Below are 14,088 nucleotides of genomic sequence, written 5' to 3'. Positions count from 1 at the left end.
AACATAACTAACTGATAAATAATGAACTAATTAAATTGATTGTTTCTGACTTGTGTGATTTAAACATATCCAAAAGCAAAACATTTTTTCACAAAAGACAGATGTAATCATTTCAAACATGCTCAGCACATTTTTTCCCACCAAATATTCTGATTCAATCCACATTTGACACTTTGTTTTTAAAAACTTGCCGCACACAAAGGGAGGCATGGAGTTGCTCCACAAAAACATTTCTTAGAATTAAACAGTCATGTTACACCCGATATATATATGTAACCCCAGTCCCATGTAGCTAGTAAATATTTATTGATAAACTATTAGGGTATTGTAGTACAATGGGACGGGGCCTGAGTTTGTCTTAAGATGGCGCTATGTTCCTGTGAAAACTGTGATAAAGATGAAAATGAACTTGTGGTACTCCACCCTTGAATCAACAGTTCACTTTAACCTGTTTTACCACTTTTTTATCCAAAAAGTAGCACCTTTACAATTACAACACAGGATTTAGTAGAAACAACAAGTCTTATTTATTACAAAGTCACAAATGGGTTAGTTGGAAATTAGTTAACTGGTTCACTGTTGATCTTTAAGTGTGCACTGATAACAGTGTTCAAACTCTCAATGACCTGCTCTAGTAGGTTCACAAAGGACCCATGATGAACACAAAGAGACAAAGTCAAATCAGAAAAACTCAAATGTCCATAGCTCACACTCACACACACATTCACACTGGGCTATTAAAAGTAACTAAAGGAAAACGTTGCAGGCCCGGTCGAAGCTCATGAGCTTTGAGGCCAGAAACAAATGACCCATTCACTGGTTGCCCAGCATAAACAAAAAGCATGTGCACGGCGTTAGAAGTGTACTCACAAATCCACAGCAGTCAGAGATGAAGACTGGGGAATGGGGGAAGGGCAAAGGGCAAGGTGTAGTTTCAGCGGCAAGGGAATGTGAGGTGCAGCACACGCAGCGTTGAACCAACGATCAAGTACAGCAGCTACAGTCTCTCTCCAACGGTCCAGGGCTTTCCCGGTCCTCACTCTCTCCCTCTTATGGCAAATGTCCGGTCCTCTGGCAGCTTCTCAGAGTTCACACACTTATCCAGGGAAAGTTTCAAGCCGACCTCTGCCAGGCGGTCAAGTACACGCAGAAGACGCTCTTCGTGTTCTTCTAGAGTGCGACCAAACACAATAAGGTCGTCGAGGTAGACGAGACATTGAAGTAGGTTCATATCTTCCACTGCCTTTACCGTTAAACGCTGAAACGTGGCAGGGGCCCTGGTGACGCCTTGGGGCATCTGCTCAAACTGATAAAAGCCAAGCGGGCAGATGAACGCTGTTTTTTCCTTGTCCTCCTTGGACATGGCAATTTGATAATAGCCAGAGTGAAGGTCGAGCACAGAAAACCAACGGCTACCTGTGAGGCTGGCCAACGCGTCATCAATCCGAGGAAGGGTGTATTGGTCAGGTATGGTTTTCAGATTAAGGGTGCGATAGTCAATGCACATCCTTATTTTGCCATTCTTTTTCCTTGCGATCACTATCGGAGAGGCGTACGGGCTGCGGAATTCTTTAATAATAAAGGAGCTCCTAAAGATGTTTGCGGACGTCGTTGATTTCTGCTGGGGCCAAGCACCTGACTCTCTCTCGGAAAGTGCTAGGGTCTTTTAACCTAATACAGTGCTCCACCCCTCTTGCCAAACCCACATCCCACTCTGACAAGGAGAAAACCTGAGGACGATCAGCCAATTTTTGAGCCAGTCTGTTTTTCCAGTTCTGTGGAATGGGAGAGTCACCAAAAGTAAAGATAGCAGGGTCAAGTGTGCTAGATGGGGTCTTTGCATGCTGCAGCTGGGTGACAACTTCTGCTTTATGCACATAGTACATATGTGCCTTTGTGCCTTTGTGCCTTACAGTGCCTTTGGGGATGGCTTTTGGCTTGGCGGACTCATTCTTCAACAACACAGAAAACCTATTGCAATCCGTCTTTCATCTTCTCCTAACCCACCACGGTGCAAATGGCTGAACGCTCACCACCAGGGGGCACAGTAAGAGGTCCAGGTCCAGTCCACTTAACTACAGCCAGAGGATCAATATGAGGGAGTAGTGACTGGGTAGGTAGCCGTGTCAACACACGCATGGTTCGTGCTAGCTTGGGGTCACCTTCAACTTTATTGGACCTCGGGGCATGACTGAATGCTCGTGCATTTGTACCAACAATGAGAGGTAGTTTTTCAGGGCCCTTACCATCTGGGCAGACTAAAACAAGCACCACCTTAGGCTCACACTGATCACCATCTTCGAGAAACTGTATCTCAGCTGCAATGTAGCCTTTATATGGGTAACTAGCCTGACTTAGGCCCCATAGCTCCAAGCTTGAAATGGAGTTAAGCAGTAGATGGGACAAGTGCTTGTTATAGTAATCTTCAAAAACAATTGCCTTTCCCTATGCTAGATTCACCCACTAAGCCTTGAGGGATGTCTGCTGGCGGACTGAGCCCTAGTGTACTGCTTTTGAGTTGACCTACATGTCCTGTTGGTCCAGGGGAATTGGTTGGTGGAACATTTTGGTTATGTTTGAGCTGTTGGTTATGTCTTATTAGCTTACTTATCACTTTGGAGGGGTTGTCAGGACTACTGCAGTTTTTGGTGATGTGGCTATCCTCACCACAGCGTTAACAAAATACACCCCGTCCATCTGTAGTTTTATAGCTGTTCCTAGGTTTAAATGGTTGTTTTGGTTAAATACATTGGGGATTCTTCTCTGGTGTAATTGAGGTCTCTTGCCTGGCTGTTAGCTCTCTGAGCTGATTTAGCAGTTGCAAACTAGCCACTTGTTCCTTCAGTGTCAATGTGCAACACTGGGGGTCCTTCTTTGACTGATAGCTGCTGCACTTTAGCTTCTAAAGCTTTTACCTGACTCTTAAGAGTATCTACTTCAGCAGAGTGGGCTGTACTCTCCTCTGTCGCGCGCACTGCATGCGAGCTTGTGGTGAGATTTCGTCGAGTCACTTTCTGATCTTCCTCTACTCTAATCTCACTCAGTATCTCCATGAAAGATGAAGGGTTCCTTACCCTCTCTTTCAAATGCAACTGGAGTAGTAGGATGTCAGACTCTGATGCTGCACCTCTTAATAGCTGTTCTACCTGTGCACGGTCTCTGGAAGTATGGGGAAGGCCTCCTTACTGCTTTTGACAGCACCTTCTCTAATCTCCTTAAGTAATCAGATAACCTTTCACCTGATTTTTGTTGCAGGGATTGTAAGGCAAAATAAAGATATTCACCGGACTTTGTGATCCCAAATGCATTTTCCAGGGCTGCTAAATCATCTTCTGGCCGTGCATCTGCATTTTTGTATCGCACAGCCTGGATTATCTCAAATGCTGGGCCTTTTACACTGTCCACAATCCTTTACTTTTCTTTTCTGTCTCTTTTACAGAACAATCGCACTCGTCTAGCATTAGCTGTGCCTGCTCTAGCCAGTTTTCGAGGGTCTCCTCCCCTACAGGGATGTGGGCATCGCGCCTGAAAAAACTTGTAACCTGCGGAAGGCATTGTTCTCTTGCGGAGGTCGCATTGGTTTTTCCAGCAACTCTCCCACAGCATGAAATATGGAGGTTGGGTCTGACTGTGTGGGTGTGCTTTGCTCAAGTAATGGTTGGAGGTCATTCAATGATTTATCTTCACTTTGCAATAAGTTCATCAGTTTCAGTGTGAAGTCATCAGGTGGAGCCGTGGCACATGTGAGAAGGGTCATCTTCCATGGGGTTCCACCACCAAGGGGGTGGATCTCAGGGGGAGCTGTTTTAGCGTCAACTAGGTTTTGGCACTCACAGAGTATCATGTCATGCTGTAGCAATGAGACTAACTTTCTAGCTTTCTAGCGAACACGGCCGAGTACTTTTACAGCCTCCAATGACTCTGTTATAACGGCTACAACTGCCTCTGTAGGTACATTACTCAGGATCAAAGCGTTGGCTGGATTTACTCCTACCTCTTCACACCATTTCCGGAGCTCAGCTAGTAACTGGGGGTCGGGTGAGTGAGCCATTATAGTAGGTGAGTTTTGAGCTTGTTTACTTAAATTTAATCGGCCAAACGGTGAACTAATCCCAGCGGTGCCTCTATTTTTGTAACCCCAGTCCCATGTAGCTAGTAAATATTTATTGATAAACAATTAGGGTATTGTAGTACAATGGGACGGGGCCTGAGTTTGTCTTAAGATGGCACTATGTTCCTGTGAAAACTGTGATAAAGATGAAAATTAACTTGGCGGTGCCTCCAATAACTATTAAGAAGTACAAACAAATTGTGGTACTCCCCCTTAAATCAACAGTTCACTTTAACCTGTTTTACCACTTATTTATCCAAAAAGTATCACCTTTACAATTACAACACAGGATTTAGTAGAAACAACAAGACTTATTTATTACAAAGTCCCAAATGGGTTAGTTGGAAATTAGTTAACTGGTTCACTGTTGACCTTTAAGTTTGCACTGATAACAGTGTTCAAACTCTCAATGACCTGCTCTAGTAGGTTCACAAAGGACCCATGATGAACACAGAGAGACAAAGTCAAATCAGAAAAACTCAAATGTCCACAGCCCACACTCACACACACATTCACACCGGGCTATTTAAAGTAACTAAAAGAAAGCTACGATTTGTAGCTGTATCGTAGCTGCTATTGCCACTACTCATCATTGATCATGTTTGCCACCATAATTATTATCATTTTCATATTCTGTCACCTTAGCTGTGCTTGTTTCTACTATTCTGTTGTATTGACTGTCTTAACATATACGTTATATTCACATTACTATAAATATTATTATAGTTACTGTTAGGCTTTGCTTGCATCTCTGGAAGTGTGTCTGTCTGTCTCTCTCTGTCCATCCGTGTGTATTTTCTCTCTTTCTCTCTCCTTTTCTTCCTCCCCAACTGGTCAAGACAGATGGCCGTCCTCTACAGAGCTGGGTCCGTCTGAAGTTCCTGCCTGTTAAAGGGAAGGTTTTCGTTGCCACCGTACTCTACAGAGGAATTGTTGGGTCTATGTAAATCATAAATAAATCATTGAGTGTGGTTTGTACCTACTCTGTAAAGTGTCCTGAGATAACTTTTGTTATGATACACTATAAATAAAATTGAATTGAATTGAATTGAAAACGTTGCAGGCCCGGTCGAAGCTCATGAGCATTGAGGCCAGAAACAAATGTCTGTTCACTGGTTACCCAGCATAAACAAAAAGCATGTGCGCGGCGCATGTGTACTCACAAATCCACAGCAGTCAGAGATGAAGACTGGGGAATGGGGGAAGGGCAAAGGGCAAGGTGTAGTTTCAGCGGCAAGGGAATGTGAGGCTTCACTTCCCCACAAACAAACGTGGTCGTTTGGTAGTTGTGCAGACAACCAACTATGAATGATTTTTAGAACTAACACCACTCTTCTTTCTCTGACTTTTAACTGTATATGGAATGAATGTTTTAACAAATTATAATCTGACACATTTTAAACATATTTACACTTCATGAACTGTTATTTAATAACATAAATATTTTAATATCTGCATATAAATGAATGAAAATAAGGGCCACAGGGCTACATATATATATATATATATATATATATATATATATATATATATATACTTTTAGATTTCTGTTTTTCCAAATATATTGTATATTGTATGTTTATATTGTGGTTGTTAATATTTTGTTTGTATAGCTGGAGTTTGCAACAAAAACATTTCCCGCTGGGATTATTAAAGTATCCCTGATTCTGATTCTGATGTGAAACGCTGTGTCCGATGCCGCGCGCACTCACCCATGCTGACACCCGTCTCTCAGTCTCTTTACTAGTGATGGGAAGTTCGGCTCTTTACAAAGAGCTGGCTCTTTCGACTCCTTAATTTAGGATTTTTTGTAGCCGTTTATTTGACGCTGCCTGCTGCTATTATCACTGTTACTCATATATACTATCACTAGTCTAATAAACTATAAAATTTGTAGCCATAAAAACACCATCAGTGGTATGTCTCGCTGCTATTGCGACTATTCATCATTGACCATACCATTCTTCTGTATTAACTGCCATAACATATAAGTCATATTCACATTACTATAGATATTATTAAAGTTACTGTTACGCTTTGGTTGCTTGCATCTCTGGAAGTGTGTCTGTTTGTCTCTCTCTGTCCATCTGTCCGGCTTTTCTCTCTTTCTCTCTCCCTTTCTTCCTCCCCAACCGGTCAAGACAGATGGCCGTCCTCCACAGAGCTGGGTCTGTCTGTCCGACGTTCCTGCCTGTTATAGGGAAGGTTTTAGTTGCCACCGTACTCTACGGAGGAATTGTTGGGTCTATGTAAATCATAAATAAGTCATAGAGTATGGTCTTTACCTATTCTGTAAAGTGTCCTGAGATAACTTTTGATATGATTTGACACTATAAATAAAATTGAATTGAATTGAATTGAATTGAAAACCCTTTAATGTTCAGTGTTTTTATGAGAAGCCTTATAACTGCCTAATTTTGTACATTAATTCTTTTAAAAAAGCATTCTTTTGTTTAATATTTGAATCAAACATTTTATTGCACGTATCTACATATGCACTTAACATTGTTAGCTGATGTAGCTACCAGAAGAGGTAGACGTATCTAACATATACACATATAAGACATCATAATTTCACTACGCAACTACACGAGGCACTCACACACTCTCCAGACAGAGAGCAACCCCCCCCCCCCCCCCTCTCAGTTTTCACATAATGCTATTATCCTATATCCTCACATCTCATTGTCCGCGACGCTGACCAAATTGAAAATTATCAGAATTATCAAAAACAGAGGGCGCAAAAATGAATGTGCCCAACACTGGTGATGACAACAGAAGACGGCCCTACTCACCTGAGGTAGCTGATGTTTGGCTCTGCTGCCCTGGAGGCCCATCACCTTCCTCTCCGGTCCCATACTGATGTTGTAAAAGAACTGTAGGGAAGCTGCTGCTGCCTGGGCCTTGGCCAGCCTTTTACTGTGACTACACCCTTCAAACACCCTCCCCTCCACCCTAACCACCATCACAAAATTCCTCATTGGCCTGCCATGAATCCTCTCTGTCAGGCACATGTACCTGAGTCCTGGTCGCAGATCGTTGAGCAGCACCACTGGGCTGATGTGCTCTAAAAGTGAGGTGCTAAGGGCTTGTGTGAGACGGATAAGTCGTCTGTGGTTATAAATGCTGGAGAAAATCTCCTTTTTCGCTGTGTTGAAGTGCAGGAGATCACAGGTTTCACACGGCGATGGCTGGAACTCTTTTAGGAATGCATCAGGGATGTCAACTTTATCCTCTGTAAAATCTGCAGAAGTGCTGGCAAAATTCCCCATGGAGGCTTGAGCCTGGGAAGCGTTTGGGAACTGGATGAATGACCGAAGAGCCAGTTCTGCAGCCCTCATTTTGGCCTGCTTTTTTGTTGGTCCTCTGCCCTCGAAGTGGAAACCATTTACCTCCACACCTACAGAAAACAGTGGAGCATGCAATGGACCAGTCTTTGATAAGATCTCATACTGCAGACCGGGTCGTAACTCGTTCAGCTGCACCAGCGCGTTCTTCTGAGTGACTGCCCACGCTGCTCTCTTACAAGTCAAGTGGCTTTGATAGAGCAGCCAATCTTTTCCATCCATCAGCGGCTGCTTCCTCTTCAAAGCTCTTGGTCCGTGTTTGGGTAAAGCTGAGCAAAAGGTTGATGGATGATACTTTAGTAGTAGGTCACAGTCCACCTGGCTTTTATCATCCTGATTCTCTTTCACCTCCAAACTGCTTGTACCTGTTGGCAGATCGAAATCACAGAAAAGGAAATATAAGTGATTTTTTTTTTGTTAGGTGAGGGTCAGGGTGAGGGTCTACATAGACCGTTTTGCCTATTTGGAATTCGGCACTATTTGTGGGAAAAATAACAGACCAGGGAACTCAGGACACTTTCTGGGAAAAGCTGGGAACATAGGAAGCTTTTCTTTAAAAAGGGTCGCTTGAAAGGACACAGAGGGAGTAGTAGTAGAAGATTTAACCTAAGAGTCTAGTCATGACAGCAGCTCTGTGAGCCTGTACTTGTGAGCTTAATGCTAACATTAGCATGGTTATCTTCTAAGTTTAGTGTTTTAGCATGCTTATATTTCCACTACACATTTAGTGTGTTTGGATGTGGTTAAGTAACCAGTTTACTGTAAATCTGCATATGTGTGCAGTAGGTCAGTAATCATATTACTCGCCTACTCGACTTTATGTTTGCAACCATGAATTTATTATTTGAATAACAGACAGAGCAGATCTTCCTCACAGTGCAAATGTGTCTGAATTTTACAATCAGTAAAATGTTCAGGGGTGTATACTAACTTTCCCTATCAAGATTTCTTCTTTTGTCCAGCTTCTCTGCTGTCTACCAAATCTCCTGAAGAAACCTACATGCTGAAACCAAGTTTCTCTAATTACCTACCCCTGATTACAGAAACGGAAAGGTTTATATTTTGTGTGTCATCAATGTACTGGAGAGAGCTGACTGTAATCCGATTACTTAAGTTTGGTGCTAGATGAAAACTGAGATCACCAAAGTCAGTAGCACACTTCATGTGTAAACCATGGATGTTTGTACAAAATTCCAGGGCAATCCATCAAATAGTTGTTGAGATATTTCAGTTGGACCAAAGTGGTGGACTGATCAAATGACTGACCATTTCATAAAGTAGCTAAATAAATTGGTATGAATTTGATAAAAAAAAAAAGATTGTACACCAAAATAATCAACTTTATTTTAACATAATGTACAGTGTGTGTTGATGTCTTATCTCCTGCTGTATCAGGGTCCTCTGTGGTAGAAGAACAAGGAAAAACAACAGTTTTAAAGTACAAGGAGGTAAAAGATTTACTTGAACTGTCGACATCCTCAGCTGATGATGCTTCAGTATCCCAGTGTCTTATGGGACTGATGAAAGTTGATAACATGTTGCCTCGTTCTGGAAAACAGTATCATAAACACATGAGGTCATTGAACATTTTTTCCACAGCATGACGCAGTGTCATATATAATCACACACGGAAAGATACAGTATTTCACTACCATGTACTAAAAAACAACCAACATTTTTGTGTTTGTGAAATGAACCCAATAATAGTCTCAATTCTGAATGCATGTACTGCATAGTTTTATAATCCCTCCCAACCATATAAGTAATTAAATGGACTGAGATAAACACACTTATGGCGATAGTGCAACCTAATATGAGAGGCTGGGAGGGCCATTAGAGTTCCCACTTAAATGGAAAAAAGTGGCGGCTCAGAGCCAGCCGGGGTATTTGAAAGGTGTTGGTGGTAAGGCCTGAGGTCTTCTGACAGGAAGTGGAGAGGGGCTTAAAGCTTTGTCTTATTAAACTGGTCACGCAGGTTCTGGTTCAGGTTTTTTTTAAATTAGATTTCAACAGATTTGGTGAGTGGGGCATCCTTGGTGTGATAGCCATATTTCAATTAGGTGTTATATATCACACTCTTTGGACAATAATGACACAAGTAACAATCTTTCTCTCAATTTGGTAGTGGTTCTTGACCCTTGTCCTCTTTCTCCATTCTTTAGAAAAGATGTCAATAAATCTGCTGTTGTTTTGTGAAAAGGGTTACGATGGGTTTTTGCTTTGCAGAAACACTGGATCTAGTGAGAGGGGTTGTAGAATTAAGAAATAAAGTCATAATCCGTAAGATTTGAGATGCCTTCTCTCTAGCTGCCTCTTTGGCGGTAAGATGTAACTGCAGGCGAGCCTGTTCTTTCAGAGCACTCCATCTTGTCATGTTCACTGTTGCTCTGCATGTTGGATTTTTTTTTGCTCTTTTGATAACTTTATTGACACACATTCACCTCTCTAGTTCCAGTCCGTCCCCTATATGTTCCCCTCGTAAATCCATACGCACACACATGTTCCTATTACACTTCCCAATTTCCGAGTACAAGTGAATTCAGCTTCTCTGTCTGACTGAAACCTGGCTGTGTCCTGAAGAATATGTTAGCCTAAATTAATCCACTCCTCCCAGTCATATTAAATCTCATATTCCTCGAGGCAGTGGTCGAGGGGGAGGCATTGCAGCTATTTATGACTCAGGCCTATTAGGCAAACCCTAAACCTAAACTAAATTATAATTCATTTGATAGTCTTGTTCTTTATCTTTCACATTCAGCCTGGAAAACTGTGTACCGTGCTCCTGGTCCGTACTCTGAATTTCTATCTGTATTCTCAGAGTTTCTGTCAAATTTAGTCCTTAAATCTGATAAAGTAATCATTGTAGGAGATTTTATTATTCATGTGGACGTTGTTAATAATAGCCTTAGTACTGAGTTTATCTCTCTGTTAGATTCGATTGGTTTTAGTCAGAGTGTACATAAATCTACCTACTGTTTTAATCACACCCTTGACCTTGTTTTGGCTTATGGTGTGGAAATCAATGACTTAATAGTCACATAATCCTATTTTATCAGACCATTATTTAATAACTTTTGAATTCATATTACAGGACTACTCACCTCAAAAAGTTTTGAGGCAAAGGTTTCTACACTAGATGTTTATCTGATAGTGCTATAACTAAATTAAAGCAAGCGATTCCATATGCATTTACTTTAATGCCTTATCCTAATATTCCAGATTACTGCACTAATGTTTGTTTCTTTGAAATTGATCACCTTGTTGACAGTGTTGCAGGCTCACTACAAACAACACTGGACTCTGTTGCTCCGTTAAAAAATAAGATAATGAAACAGAGGAAGTTAGCAATGTGGTATAACTCACAAACCTGTTAACTAAAACAAATATCGTGAAAATTGGAAAGTAAGAGGCGTTCTACTAAATTGGAGGAATCTCGCTTAGTTTGGCAAGATAGTCTAAAAACATATAGGAAGGCCCTCGGTAATGCCAGAGTAGTCTATTACTTATCTTTAACAGAGGAGAATAAGAACAATCCTAGATGTCTTTTCAGCACTGTAGCCAGGCTGACAGAGAGCCACAGCTCTATTGAGCCATGTATTCCTATAACCCTCAGTAGTAACGACTTCATGGCCTTCTTTAATGACAAAATTATAACTATTAGAGACAAAATCAACTCGCTTGGCACCAATTTTTCTTAAAACCCAGGAACCTTAGGAACTGTACGACCTGATAAATTCTTGGACTGCTTTTCTACAGTTGACCTTAACAAATTAATATCTACTATTTACGCATCAAAGCCCTCTACCTGTATCCTAGACTCTATTCCAACTGGGTTACTTAAAAAAGTGCTACCTTTAGTTAGCACTCCTGTATTAGATATGATTAACATGTCTTTATCAGCAGGTTATGTACCACAGTCTTTTAAAGTAGCTGTAATTAAACCTCTTCATAAAAAGCCCAGTCTTGATCCTGAGGTACTAGCCAACTATATACCTATATCTAACCTTCCTTTTCTCTCTAAGATCCTCGAGAAATTAATCGCATATCAGCTGTGTGACTTTTTACATAATATTGAGTTATTTGGATTTATTCAGGATTTAGAGGGACTCATAGCACTGAGACAGCACTGGTAAAAATTACTAACGACCTTCTAATAGCTTCAGACAAAGGACTTGTCTCTGTGCTTGTTTTACTTGATCTTAGTGCTGCCTTCGACACTATTGACTATCACATCCTGCAACAGAGACTAGAGCATCTGATTGGCACTAAAGGAACCGCACTGAGCTGATTTAAGTCTTATTTATCAGATAGATCTCAGTTTGTACATGTTAATGACAAATCCTCCATGCACACTAAAGTTAGTTACGGAGTCCCACACGGTTCTGTCCTTGGACCGATTCTATTCACCTTATATATGCTTCCCTTAGGAAATATTATAAGGAAGCACTCCACAAATTTTCATTGTTATGCTGATGATACACAATTATATTTATCGATCAAACCAAAAGAAACCGATCAGTTAGATAAATTTCAAATGTGCATTAAGGAAATAAAAGGCTGGATGACCTGCAATTTTCTGATGTTAAACTCAGATAAAACTGAAGTCATTGTACTTGGCCCCAAAGGCCTCCAAAACTTAATAGCTAAAGAAATTGTTACTCTGGATGATGTTGTGTTGTCCTCCAGCACCACAGTAAGGAATCTGGGTGTTATTTTTGAATAGGATATTTCCTTCGATTCTCACATAAAATTAACAACAAGGACTGCATATTTTCACCTGCATAATATTGCGAAAATTAGGAACATTGTGTCTCAGAAAGATGCAGAAAAACTAGTCCATGCATTGGTTACTTCTAGGCTGGACTACTGCAACTCCTTATTATCAGGCTGCTCCAATAAGTCTGTTAAGAGTCTCCAGTTGGTCCAAAATGCTGCAGCTCGTGTAAAAACTAAAACAAACCGAAGAGAACATATTTCTCCTGTATTAGCCTCTTTGCACTGGCTACCTGTAAAATCTAGAATAGAATTTAAAATCCTTCTCCTTACCTATAAAGCTCTTATTGGTCAGGCTCTGTCGTTTCTTAAAGAGCTCATAGTACCGTATCAGCCGACTAGATCGCTGTGCTCTGAGAACTCTACTTGTCGTTCCTAGAGTCTCCAAAAGTAGAATGGGAGGCAGAGCCTTCAGCTACCAAGCTCCTCTGGAACCAACTCCTGGGTGTTATTCGGGAGGCAGACACTGTCTCCAAATTTAAGAGTAAACTTAAAACTTTCCATTTTGATAAAGCTTACAGCTAGGGCTTACGAGCCCTCAGCTATGTTGTTACTTTTAAAGCTGAGTTTGTTCAGCTTAATTACGCTGCTATAAGCCTAGTCTGCTGGGGATAATACTTTTCCTCATGTCTCATCAATGCATGTTACTAGCTCAACTTCTTCCCCGGAGTTGTTTTTGCTTTGTCGTCTCGCAGGTCTCTGCTGATGGTGGTGGTGCCTACTGCCGTGGTCCTGTGTGTAGGTCTCTGCTGATCGTGGTGGTGCCTGCTGCCGCAGTCCTGCATGAAGCTTCCTGCTACTTCTATAACTATTAGTCATTTATACTGTCACTAGTCTTATAAATTATAAAATTTGTAGCCATAAAAACACCATCAGTGGTATGTCTTGCTGTATTGTAGCTGCTATTGCTCCTACTCATCATTGATCATGTTTGCCAAAGTTATTATTATTTTCATATTCTATCACCTTAGATGTGCCTGTTCCTACTATTCTGCTTTATTAACTGCCATAACATATAAGTCATATTCACATTACTATAGATATTGTTATAGTTACTGTTACTCTTTGGCTGCTTGCATCTCTGGAAGTGTGTCTGTCTCTCTGTCTTTTGTCTGTCTTTGTCTTTCTATCTTTCTCTCTCCTTTTCTTCCTCCCCAACCGGTCACGACAGATGGCCGTCCTCCACAGAGCTGGGTCTGTCCGACGTTCCTGCCTGTTATAGGGAAGGTTTTCGTTGCCACCGTACTCCACGGGGGAATTGTTGGGCCTACTCTGTAAAGTGTCCTGAGATAACTTTTGTTATGATTTGGCACTATAAATAAAGCTACTTTAAAAGACTGCGGTACATAACCTGCTGATCAAGACATATTAATCATATCTTGTACAGGAGTGCTAACTAAAGGTAACACTTATTTAAGTAATCTAGTTGGAATAGAGTCTTATGGGCTCAACTCACCTTGACTCTACTCGCCTTTTTTGTTTTTCCATCACACAAACATAGTAGCTGGTAGCTGTTACTATTTTTGGTATCACCTCACTCGAAGTTCCAAGTGAGCTGATATTAAAATATGACGTCAACAGACTACAGGCCACTCTTTTTTATCATGCCAATGTATTATTCTGAAACAGTTTTTCAATCTTTTAGCATTTAATATAAGTCTACAGCCACTTCTTGTCGACAGCAGTCTTCTGACTCCTAGCTGTTTTCAGGTTTGGGTTTTTACTATGCCAAGTTTGGGCCTGAGGCTCTTAAATGCCGTTTGCCATGCAGTTCAGGCGGGTTGGGAAACACCAGGGCTAGCACTCAGTAGTGGCCACGGGGGCGCAGTGGAGTGTCCTGCCTGCATCTCGTTTGGA

General features: G+C 41.3%; 1 protein-coding gene across 1 annotated transcript in view; it reads right to left on the bottom strand.

Annotated features, from left to right (window-relative positions):
- The window catches only part of LOC310958234 (double-stranded RNA-specific editase B2-like), a gene marked incomplete at both ends in the record, with an annotated part of 63,626 nt that overhangs the window by 21,143 nt on the left and 28,395 nt on the right, over positions 1-14,088 (bottom strand). The window contains 2 exons of the mRNA XM_083929083.1: positions 6,907-7,823; positions 8,920-9,006. Coding sequence (XP_083785209.1) covers positions 6,907-7,823; positions 8,920-9,006 — 1,004 coding nt within the window. The remainder of the gene's footprint in view (positions 1-6,906; positions 7,824-8,919; positions 9,007-14,088) is intronic.

This window comes from Echiichthys vipera (assembly GCF_963691815.1).
Source record: "Echiichthys vipera genome assembly, chromosome: 15".
Lineage (NCBI taxonomy): Eukaryota > Metazoa > Chordata > Actinopteri > Perciformes > Trachinidae > Echiichthys > Echiichthys vipera.
The sequence above is the reverse complement of the archived record's forward strand: the minus strand, read 5'-3'. Positions and strand labels throughout refer to the sequence as shown.